Below are 12,862 nucleotides of genomic sequence, written 5' to 3'. Positions count from 1 at the left end.
CATAAAACAGTTTCCAAATTAATTTTGAGTGTCTTCATAGTTTTATTTTTGAGATACACCAATTTGTATATACTGCAGCCACCAACTTTGAAATTCTCATTTACATGACTTATTTAAACATTCTCCTCTTGAATGCAAAATTCTTAAAAACATCTTTTATCCTTTAAGAGTAAATAAATCTGAAAGCTGTTCCATCCTAAAAGAGTACAACAATGTGTAGTTTATGATGTTGTAAAGGTTTCAGCATCTGTTTGAATTTGTCACATGTGTGGAAAGGTATGAGTGAGCCTTTGTATCATACTGTGAGTGATGCTCGTCAGCACACAAACCCAGAGTTTCTCTACAGGGACACAGAGAGTTATTATTCCCTGTACTGTAAGGACACATTCAGCATTGTGCAGTAAATCCAGACCATCCCAGTTAAATGATTACATGGATGTGAGTGTGGTCGTCAGAGCAGCACTGATCAGTGTCAGGTTATAATGACCAAGGTGTACACAAACACTAAGTTTGAGTGTGTGCAGTGAGACTTCAGTCAAAGCATTTAACTGAGGTGTGAAAAATAAGCTGAACTCTACAGCTTGTTGTGGTCCCCTGTGGCTTGACAGCCTTCCAGCTGTTCTCCAGCATTTTCATTTACAGTCATAAAATATCTCCACATGTTGCTCCTCTTTCTCTCTCTCTGCAGTCCAAATGCTTCTTCTGAGCGCATCTGAGTCACGTGACGGCACAGTAACAAATCCCAGCAGGGCAGGAAGAAGGGGGCGGAGCAAAGTGCGTCTGCCGCATAAGAAGAGGTGTTCACACAGACAGAGCTGCTTTTTCATCCACAGCGAGTAAATAGTGAACCTCCAGGAGAGAAACAAACTAAAGTATCGATCATATACCACTACCAACGTTTGGATCGATATCTGCATCGATCTGCACACCCTTGTCTCCTGGATCGTAGCTGAGATCAGCGTGAACCACGTGGGTCTCTGCTCCCTGACCTGTTTCCTGTTTGGAAAGAGTTCCAGCTTCATCACGGAGTTTCTCTCGGTTTGTGGGCTCATCTAAAGGTAAGCACCGATCTAACTTCAACACTAGATTTACTAACCCTGCGCACATTTGCAGAAATCCCTTGAGACCAACACCTACTAGAATTACGGACTTTTTTATTTTCTGGTGCAAGTCCCGAGGTGTTAATCACCCCTGCTGAGATTTGTACAGGTCATATGCTCGATTCACATCCTGCTTTTGTTGTGCAAACCACCCATTGTCTTTGAGGCCTGGCACATTTGCTTACATACAAACGCTGCAAATCTGTGTTTGTTTGACAGTGTAAGACAAAAGCAGCAAAAATAAAAACTGTACCAAGAGTACAGTCTTAATGGCTCACTATACAAACAATCTGGAGACATAAATATTGGCACGTGTAGGGCTGGGCTGTATCATACCGATCACAGTAATACCGGTGTAATTTTAGGCAACGATAGGAAAATGAAATATTGCGATAGAATATGGGTAAAACGCGCATGCGCAGTGCATATGTTTACATACGCACATGGCGGCGAGAAGAGAAAGTGGGTCGTTAAATGAAACGGCTGAACCAGAACTGGTTTGTAAAAATGCTGCAACTTCAGTGGTGTGGAACTGGTTTGACTTTCGTCCGTCAGATACACAACAAAGCACTATTTTTGGTAGAGCATGCTAGCGGGCCGTCGTTATTACCGTGTTTTTGGAAAATACTGCGTCTTAAAATCAATCCTTTGATTTTCCTGAAAATCGACAGCGCCCCTTATAATCCTGCGTGCTTTATGTAACTCTGGTTGTGTTTACTGACCTCGGAACGATTTTATGTACACGGTGCTCGAAAATCTGTCAAATGTTTCAGTACGACTTTGCTCAGCTACGAAGCCGCACCGCTTGATGGTAGTGGTGTGCGATAGTGCATATTTTGGTATCGATCCGATACCAATACAGATACGATACTTTTCAATAAATAGGGTGGATGCCTCAGTGAATTACTAAATCGCAATTAATTTTCATGACCTTAAGTGTTTTTTGTGATGTTTCCTTTGGTGTTATTAATTAGTTAAAACCCAGGACATAATTACGAGAAAGAATTTATTTATAATTAAATAAAAAATGTTTTATTATTGTGGTGGCTCGTGGTCTGCGATGCCGCTGCAGGTGAGATGGACTCACCTTCACTGCCTCTACAATGATGCCTCGCTGCCTTAAAACCTGTGCGCTGCTTGTGCTTTTGTTGTTTTTGGTGTTGATGTGTACAGCTGGCAACAGGAGGGCTGCAGCCGTTGAATGTAGGCTACTGTTACAGCAACCGTGTGATCACTGTAAGTAGGGCTGCATGATTACTCATTAGAAAATCGTGATCTCATTTCCAAATGACTACGAGTTTTAAAAAAAAAAGAAGAAGAAAAAAAGACGATGACGATTGTACTGCATTTTGATCCGGGACATAATCTGCATGAAAACAAGCACTCACTCTTCCTGCTCAACAAATGACAAAGCCAGAGCCTTATACCACGTGATACAGACGCTACCTGGCTGCTAAAAATGGCAGGGAAAAAACAACGGAGAGCACGTGAGAGATGATGAGAAAGTGACAGGAGAAAATCCGTCCTGGTCAACCACCCAAACATCAATAACGGGAACCTTATACAGCGCTTCCCCATACCCGTCGAACTCTGGCAGGCACAAAGAAATTACTGAGGCTATCACTTATCACCTGACCAAAGATATGGCTCCCTTCAACACTGCAAAACGAGGGATTTAGGAAAATGATCAATGCCCTAGACCAGGGGTCTGGAACCTGCGGCCTTATATAGTCCTTATATTCTAGCTCCAATGGTTTGGGAAAATAAATTAGAAGTATTTAGCTGAAGTGTATTTTATTTATGTTAGTTCTTATTAACTTGTAGTTCTAAATTGGAAGATCATTGTGATATTGAAATATAAAAATATAATATAAAAATTATATTCTATTATTTTTCATCGCTCAAAATAAGCGTCACCCTCGCGGAAGCCGGTATACCCGCTTGATTGACGTGCATTTATTGAGACTTTCAGCCCCAGTTAGGCCAATTATGGATCTTTGGATCCACATTATGGTAGCAGCTCCACCGTGAACTCTGTTAACCCTTGACTGCCTGCTCAACCATTTGGTTGAGCATATACATTGTTTGTTTGATTGTGATCATTATTGACCTAAAGTATTAGAAAATATGGACAAATAATTCTTTCATTGTATTTTTCTTGGTGAGGCAGTCAAAGGGTTTTAAAGACAAACCGCTCACGCCTCACAGATGACTGCTTACAGTCCTGCGTAAAGATGACTTCGTACAGCCCGATTAGCACACGGTTGCTGTGCGCATACAGCCGAATGTAGCTTTGCAGCACACAGCAGGACACACACCAACACAACAGCATAGATAGCACAGACGTAAATTGCGGGTCCCGCTCAGGTGCGTTCGCCTCCCTTGCAGCGGCGCTGCAGACCACGCCCCGCGGCACGCATTAACCAGGTAAAATACATGTTTAGGCAGAATTTTGCAAATATCTATTTTTAATTTTTCAGTAGCATAGTGCTTTTTTACCAATTAATTTTTAAAAGTCAGGTCAAGGCTCTAAAAGCCCAAAGGCGATATAAGGGTGGCGGCTCACAACAGTTTTTGTTTGCTACGTGGATCATTTTAGTTCAGCTGGGTGTCTTTGCTTTTGTTATATTGCTTTAAGAGTTCAAAATGTGTTGATTACATAAAAAATTGTAATTTTCTCTGTAGCACTTCATGGATTGAGGCAACACACCTTAGTTGTTCACACAAAGCATAAAGGTAAAAAAACAATATGTACAGTGTTATCTTAATTTTAGATGTTAATAAGTATTTGCGACTCCCAGTGTTTTCTTTTGCGATTTTCTACTCTCAGCATTTCATCCCTAGCTGCTCCTCTATGGCGAAGCCCTTGTTTGCCCTCACTGCTGGACAAAAGAGGAGAGGAGAGTTAAAACAGGCATCAATGCTACAGAAAACTGAGGCCCTCTGACTGGACAGATGAATGTGATGCAGCTCTGTCTAATCTGAAAGAGAAGCTGTTGAATTTTGTAGTCCTTACACATCCAGACTTTTCTTTGCCTTTCATATTGTCCATTGATGCTTCATTAGATGGGCTCGGTGCTGTATTGTCACAAATACCAGCCGGACAGCAGAAAGCCCATCCAATTGCTTTTGCCAGTAAGATCCTGAGCGATGTGATGCTATGGATGTTAAGGCAATCTTGGATTGTCACAGTGAGTGGGATCTGGCTGCTGAAACAAGGGCTGTGAAACTGTTCCAGTCAGTTCAGGACCTAGTGTTGCCAGGACAGGAGTCATTTCCTGTGTCCACACTAGAGGAACTCCAGCATAGCCAGGAACCTGATCCCAGTATTTCAAGGATCTTACCATTTGTCATATGGAGACGGCGACCTTCCAGGCGTGAAAGGCCAGGATTTGATCACGAAAGCCATGGTGTTATTTAAACAGTGGGAGGCTTAGGATCCAAAATGGAGTTCTCTATCGGATCACAAAGGACCCCTGAGTAAACAAAGGAGACATCAGTTTGTTTTGCCTGAAAGTCTCAGAGCAAAGGCATTGAGCGGTGTCCATGATATTGCAGGACATCAGGGGCAAGCGAAGACTTTATATCTGGCAAGACAACGGTTCTTTTGGCGAAGATGGAGTCTGATATAAAGGAGTATGTCAAATGCTGTCAAAGATGCATCCTGGCCAAAACACCAGAACCCTCTGCTCGAGCCCCACTTGAGAGCATCAGAACCTCCGCTCCTATGGAGTTGGTGTGTTTGGATTTTTGGAGTGCAGAGGATAGTAAGCAGCGCTCAGTAGATGTTCTTGTCCTTACAGATCATTTCACTAAGCTAGCCCATGCCTTCCCTTGCACAAACCAGACTGCAAAGCAGGTGGCTAAGAAACTATGGGACCATGTTTTCTGTGTGTATGGGTTTCCTGAGCGGATTCACTGCGATCAGGGACCAAATTTTGAAAGTGAGCTCTTGGCAGAACTGCTCAAGTTCTCGGGGTCTCCAAATCCCATACTACGGCATACCATCCCATGGGAAATGGAGGGACTGAGAGGTTTAATAGGACACTTGGCAACATGCTTAGGTCCTTGCCCCTCAGAAAAAAGAACAAGTGGCCTCAACAAATACAGAATCTGACATTTGCATATAATGCAACTGTACATGAGACCACGGGTTTTGCCTTCATGAGGCAGCTAGGATTGCCCAGACTCATGCCATCAAGGAACAAGACAAACAGGCAAAAGGATATAACAGAAAAGTAAAGGGCACTCATTTGAACATAGGAGACAAGGTACTCATTGCAAATAAGGGCGAGAGAGGAAAGAAGAAACTTGCTGACAAGTGGGACGCAACAGTGTACACAGTCAGAGACAGAAATTTGCAGACTCACACATACAAGTTGGAAGATGACAGTGGCAACATAAAGGTGGTACATCACATCCTGGTTTTGAATATCAGCTTCCTGCCAGTAGTGACAGCTGAACTGGGTGACACTGGATCAGAGGAAGGGTCATGTGCATCAGACCAGTTAGACTCCTTGGATGAGGAGACTGCAGAGGACAGGACCAGTGCTTGGATCAACTCGGATGATGATGAGAGTCAGGAGACCTTGAGTGAGGGACTCTCGAGATTGGATAAGTCAAGTCAGCAAGCTCCAGAGGTGTTTGCAGGGGATTTAACCCAGTGTTCCCTGGTAGGAGAGGACTGCCCAGACAGAGACACAGACTTGGACAGTTTGGTAGCAGAACCTGACTTAGACTCTCCGTCTGTGTTAGATACACTTTCAGAAACTGCACTCACCCACTCGCATCCATCAGGCACAGATTGTGATGCACACACCGAGCCCCTACCAGTAGCCCCAGTGCATGTTGCCGATGCACAGATGTCTCCAACGGATGTGTGTCATGATGTGGGTCCCCAAGAACAGCCACGGGCAGGCCCGGACAATGTTGTCATGACGCGAGCCGGCCGAGTTAGTAAAAGAGTTGATCGACTCATTGAGTCCATGGTTCAAAAGCCTTTTGGCTTTAAGCGTTTGGCGAATTCAGTTAGCAGAAGGTCTCAGTCTCTTCTTACGCTGTTTTAAGTGAACCCAGGTGTTTAGAGATCTTTCGGTTTTTTTTGGTTCTAAGGGACAGTGTCATTATGGCACAATTAGATACATAATATGTTTTAAGGTAATTGATGTGTGTGGACGGCTGGGAATGTGTGTGGTGTAAATGGCATCACACTGATCTAACGGTGCGCACACACCGAACGCAAAAAGAGGCGGCCAGGCGTCAGGTTCACATGTAAAGTCAATGGAAAGAGCACGATGACACGCGATTGTGCATCCGGCGAAAGTGCGAAGGCAGATTTGCGTCGGGAAAACGCCAAAACCCGTGAAACGCGCGTCAGTGTACCGCGTGGGGCGCGTGTGACTCGCGAAAGAAAACCACGCGTGTCAGATTGTGTGTTGCATTTTGTGCACACGCTCGAGTCGGAAAATATGAACTCCGGTGTCAAATCACGCCCCGACAACCAATCAGGAGCCTGGTGGCGTGGGCTGTAACTAGGTCAAAGGGGCAGATCCAGTCACTCAGTATGGAGGGAAAGCTCATCAGTGCCGTGGCTAATCATCCAGAGCTAAATGATGCTAGTTGCTACTTCTACCGAGACAGGAATAAAACGGACCTAGCTTGGAGGCACATTAGTGAGGAGATTGGGCAACCTGGTAAGTTCATTCATTCTGCTTTTTAATTTCCAGACTGACCCGATGGAACCGTGCAAAAGCTAGCAAGCCCGCCTACTGTCCCGATATTTTCCAACTGATGTACAAATACCTTTCCGCTAACAAGATATTGTGTTTATTCAGAGGACATCTGCAGCACAACACATCTGGCACAACTTCCTCCCACATTTCACGCGTGGTAAGATGCAATTTTGAGGCGACAGGTGTTGAGGTGCGAATGTGCACGCTGCGTCACATTAGGGGCATTCAGGCGTTTTTGCTCGCCTCTTTCGGCGTCCGGTGTGAACGCACCGTAAGAAAGGATGAGGCCTGATCACCCTCATGCTCTTTCTGAACCTATCTGGTAGGTGGCTTATACAGCTGAGACTAGAGCTTATAGCTCGGAGGTTTAAACCCATGCCTAGGAGCCATAAATTCTGTAGATTTGTCCCTGTGTTCCAGTTAGATTGTTCACCTGACTGTTCTGGATTTTGGTGAAATCTAGGAGGGTGGATGTAACGGTGTATTAAAAATAATTTATATTTCACCAAAGATCCATCCTGCGGTGTTATTTTGCTTTGTCAGTATTGGTTATGTATATGTGTTTATTTATATATGTTTATTTTCTGTATTTATATTTTGGGAGCTTTTATTTTGTTTGTGTGACCTTTGACTTCCCACGAAGTCACTTCCTGTAACTGCTGGCCTATTTTCCTCAGTCGCCTAGAGGTCCCGCTGAGGAGAGGTGAGCGTCACGCTAGTGTTCTCAGTTACAGAGTGAATAAACACAGTTAAAGTAACTAAAAGTAATTCAAACACTGCTTGTTCCCTTTGTACATTTTGTCTCACAGTTCTGTTCGATGTTTTAGTGTGAATTATTGTTTCTCTGTCGAGTACAGCACTTTATTGTATCATGCTAGTTAGCCATTTTCAGATGAGAGCATAGGAGCATGCAGGTGGCTTCTCATGTGGTCCGCTATCCTTCTCTCTCCCTTAAAGGTGTACATGGAGAAGTCCAGTAAAGTGAAGTCGCTGTACTGTTTTATTTTTATTATAAACAGGTATGTGAGCTCCCTCTTTTATTTTTGTGTCATGTGTACTGGTTATATCTTTTGTTTGTGATTCATGTTCACTGTTTCAACTTACTGTTAGATATATGTAACAAAAAAAATGTAAAATTGCCACTGGTAAATGAAGTCTCCCTAAACTATAATTTTGTTGTTGAGGTAATTGTCACTATATGGTCACGATGCAGTGCATTTTCATTTGTTACATATGATTATAAATACATTTTAGCAGTATTATTTGTTAATTGGATTTGTTGTGATGTTGCACCTCAGTTGCCTAGAGGTCCCGCTGAGGAGAGGTGTTCATGCAGAAGTCCAGTAAAGTGAAGTCGCTGTACTGTTCTATTTTTATTTTCAACAGACAGTTCAGAGAGAATAAATCCGCCCAGCTGGCACAGTGAGAGCTGACTCCTCTGGTCATTCGCACAACACAACGCAGAGAGCTAGCGGCACTCATAGTTTAAGGCCAGACCGGCTACATATATATACATACACACACACACACACACACACACACACATATATGACGGTGCAGTTACTGCAGCGTCACTTACAGAGATCTCACCTAGGAAGCACACATCACAATACTTTTGTATATTAAAGTCCAGCCTCACAATACGTAAGCAGATGTCATAATATCGTCAGTTTTTTTACTTCTATAACTATTCTGTCCCTCCTGTTATTTCTAAGATATGCTTTTATAAGTTTGTTATATAGCAGGTCATAATCATCCGTTCTGTAATTAATTGTAGTAACATGTCAGAAAAATATGTTTATTCCTGATCTTGTCTGGTCAAAGCCTGCCATCTAGTGGGTTTACAGGGTAGCGCCATGTTTGAGCGCAAGCAGTGATTTTCTCCCAGCGCTCGACAGGGAAGGTCCATTTCTCTGTGTCTCTGTAAATTCCTGCATCTGGCGCTCTTGAAAAGGCATAATCTGTAAGTGTGGCAAAACGATTGATTGTTCTCACTTATTAGTACCTTGTTCAGCAAAGTAATGAGTTTGTTGTGTGTTTAGCAAGTCTGTTACATTACTAGCATAAGCTAGCTGTTAGCCCTTTGTTTAGCCTGCCAGCATGAAACATACCAGCATGTGCCGTTAGCTGTATCTCTTGAAATGCTACGCGGGTGCAGTGTTGATACTGAGATTGTGTAGTGACTGTTTGCATAAGTCAACAGTATTTAATGTAATCTTTGTGTATTTTTATGGAGAGTGAATATGCTGTATTCTGTTTCTGTTATTACAGTTTTACAAATGAAAAATATGGATCAGTAAAGCTCTGAAGAATGCCACACGGTTTCCTGAGTGTTTACTGAAGCCAGTTAATGTTTAGCTCTCTGCATAAGCTGGATAGGGACATTCGGCTGAGGGCAGAAGAATAACACTTAAAAACCGTCCTCATCGTCTCACACTCGATGTGTTTCCTGCTGTTTTTTCTCCTCGTACACGTCTCTGAAACATCCAGAGTACATTCTGTGCTAATCTCACTGAGCAGGCGTACAGGCACAGCCAAATGTCTCTAATCTTTGCCCTAGAAACAAGTCTAATATGTATCTCTGTCTGTAAGCGAGTTTGCATTGACCCTCAAAAGACTGAATGCCAACTCTCATGAGCACATTTGCAATGTGTGTATGAAAATAAGTATAAATACTTATTTAATAAAAGCTCACAACATACCACTAATAAAAGGCCGGTTAGAATAATGTATTTCCCACAAATCACTGCCTCTGTTTGTATCTCTGTCACTGCAGGACCAACGTGGATCGAGAAGTCAGCGCTCTCAGGAGGCCGACAATTTTGTTGAAGAAAGAAGTGGAAGAAAAAAATACAACCGTGACGAGTTTGGGAAAGATTTCACTGTGAAAGCTTCCCTAAAAATGCATCAGGTCATCCACACAGGAGAGAGACCGTTCAGCTGTGGAGACTGTGGAAAGTTTTTTACCGAGTCTGGAAAGTTAAAAACACACCAACTCATCCACAGTGGAGAGAGACCGTTCAGCTGTGACGAGTGTGGAAAGTCTTTACGCAGTCTGGACACTTAAAACACACCAACTCATCCACACTGGAGAGAGACCGTTCAGCTGTGGAGACTGTGGAAAGTCTTTTACCGAGTCTGGAAACTTAAAAACACACAAACTCATCCACACTGGAGAGAGACCGTTCAGCTGTGGAGACTGTGGAAAGTCTTTTACGCAGTCTGGACACTTAAAAAGACACCAATTGATCCACAGTGGAGAGAGACCGTTCAGCTGTGATGAGTGTGGAAAGTCTTTTACCGAGTCTGGAAGCTTAAAAAGACACCAACTAATCCACACTGGAGAGAGACCGTTCAGCTGTGGAGACTGTGGAAAGTCTTTTACCACGTCTGGACACTTAAAAACACACCAACTGATCCACAGTGGAAAGAGACCGTTCAGCTGTGGAGACTGTGGAAAGTCTTTTACCACGTCTGGACACTTAAAAACACACCAACTAATCCACAGTGGAGAGAGACCGTTCAGCTGTGACGAGTGTGGAAAGTCTTTTGCCCACCCTGGAAGCTTAAAAACACACAAACTCATCCACACTGGAGAGAGACCGTTCAGCTGTGGAGACTGTGGAAAGTCTTTTACCGAGTCTGGAAGCTTAAAAAGACACCAACTAATCCACAGTGGAGAGAGACCGTTCAGCTGTGACGAGTGTGGAAAGTCTTTTACGAGCATTTCACACTTAAAATCACATCAACTCATCCACAGTGGAGTTAAAGCGTACACCTGTGATCAGTGTGGCAGAGCTTTTACTCACAGTTACAGCTTACAGAGTCATCTAGTTACCCACTCTGGAATTAAGGCGTACAGCTGTGACATTTGTGGAAAAACTTTCAGCCGGATAGGGAGCCGAAATATTCACCTACGCATTCACACCAGACATGATGTGTACAGCTGTGATCAGTGTGGTAAACAGTTTACCACAAACACAGAGTTACGACGTCACATGTTTACCCACACTGAGGAACGACCTTATAAATGTGACCTGTGTGAGAAGACTTTTAAATCTCCACGTTACCTGAAAAGACACCAACAGATCCACACCAGAAAGACTCTACAAGTGCAGTTACTGTGAGGTATGTATTTATATTTTTATCTTGTCAGCCCGACTGTTTGAAACAACTCATGTTCAACTCAAGCTCATCAAATTGTGTTAGCATGTTAGCAATTCTACTCGCAGCTCTGAATGATTATTCAGACTCTAATCACAGGTTTTTAGGGATAGTGTTTGAGAATTGTGTTATTGTTATTGTAGCATTAAACTGGTATTACTTTAATGTTTTTACTCTTGTCGTTTTTATAGCACATTAAATTGAGCTGAGTGTGATAATGTAAACAGTAAAATGTAATTGGACTTTGGCAGAGATGCTCTTTATTTCAGGTGACGTTCAGGATAAAAATGTTAAGGACTGACTTACACTGTCTTTGTGTTTTGTTTTAGAAGCAGAGCGACACAGATGGATCAAGTTCTCAACCCTGTCATCGCTGTGGGAAAGACTTTTGTTGTGACCTTTGTGGAAAAACTTTAAGTCATTGAAGGACTCTGAAAATACATCAACGTAGACACACTGGAGACAAAATGAACTACTGTAGAGAATGCGGGAGAGGCTTCACCACTTCAAAGGACTTCAAACAATATGAACTCCTTCACAGTGGCGTTAAAAAGCATGTCTGCGATCAGTGTGGGTCATCCTTCATCAGTGCACGTCAGCTTGAAAAGCATAAACGAGTCCACACATGAGAGAAACCATACAAGTGCAGACACTGTGACAAAACCTTTTCACAATCATGTGATCATACTAAGCATGAACGCAGACACATGAAAGAGAACTTCATCACGGCACCCCCCGTGTGCGGCAGCCTGTTACAGCAGCTCTGCTCGTTCTGAGTTTCTTTCTTTCTTATCTTTTTCTTCTTGTAATTTTTTATAACTAACGTATTAGTAATTAGATAACAAATTTCCCACGTGTGGGACTAATAAAGGTTATCTTATCTGTGAAAGAGTTTGAGTAATCTCAGTTCATACTCCACTCAGAAACGATTCCATGTTACAAATAAACTGTTACGTCTTGATTCCTGCTTTTACGTTAATCTTGTAAACAGTACATTTCCATAACGACTGAAACCGGCCCAATGAATGAACAATGGGCTGTGAGGTCAATTTCTTCATCATTAATATGCAAATTCTTATGAGCATTGATCAACAACCACTGGTCAATGGCCATGAGTGCCATTCGCAGAGTAAAAATTTGCATAATGATTATGACGTTTACTGTCACCAATGTTCAAAAACATTTACTAAATTATCTTCTCTGTGCAAACATCAGCGTGATGCAGGACTGAAATCATTGCCATCTCTGGATCACAGTGAATCTGCAGAGACAGAAAGATCCTCTTCTGGTTTCAGCGTCAGACTTAAACCCTTGAGATCAGGCTCCACAGAGTTCAGGTGGAGTCTTCTGTAAAGATCTGATGAGGCACCTATGAATGAAAATGTGCCTCTTGTTACATTTTAAGCTTTCTAAACTGTTCTACTGTAGTGTTTGTGTTGAGTGGTTCGCTTTGTTCCAGCAGTTTGATTAAGAAATCTGTTTCCTGTTATATTTTTATTGAATGCATTGATCCATGTGTTCTGCAGTTTTTTTTCAGCTTGTTTGTGTAATGAAATCCTGCAACAATTAAACCAAAATTTTATATGTTAAATAAAGAAATGGTTTACTGACAAAGAGTTTGAGCCGTGATGTCATTTCCTGTATATCAGAGCAACACCTGAAGTGACCAGTGTTTAAAGTCAGAGTCAAATTTTGTGTCAGCATGACCTTGTGAAAACTGCTTGGCGATGCTTCACTACGTTATCTGCTAACTGTTAGGGTGTAGAAGGACGAAACTCCCAGGGTGACCAGTGGCAGGAGCTTCCTGATGCAGAGAGTTGAGTGTGGGGATATATAAAGAGAAGCTGAGGCATCCCAAGGTTAAAG

The 12,862-nt window shown here is 42.6% G+C and overlaps 1 protein-coding gene across 1 annotated transcript; it reads left to right on the top strand.

The window, feature by feature from the left end:
* Positions 1-1,013: 1,013 nt before the first annotated feature.
* On the top strand, positions 1,014-12,611 carry LOC120438421 (zinc finger protein 418-like; the record flags this gene model as incomplete). The annotated part of the gene is made up of 4 exons (XM_039608840.1): positions 1,014-1,058; positions 9,609-9,867; positions 9,947-10,960; positions 11,326-12,611. Coding segments are annotated over 3 exons (1,317 nt in total), but the record flags the coding sequence as incomplete, so codon positions are not given.
* Between the last annotated feature and the right edge of the window lie 251 nt (positions 12,612-12,862).

The sequence above is a fragment of the Oreochromis aureus genome, linkage group 3, assembly GCF_013358895.1.
Source record: "Oreochromis aureus strain Israel breed Guangdong linkage group 3, ZZ_aureus, whole genome shotgun sequence".
Taxonomy (NCBI): Eukaryota; Metazoa; Chordata; class Actinopteri; order Cichliformes; family Cichlidae; genus Oreochromis; species Oreochromis aureus.
The sequence above is the reverse complement of the archived record's forward strand: the minus strand, read 5'-3'. Positions and strand labels throughout refer to the sequence as shown.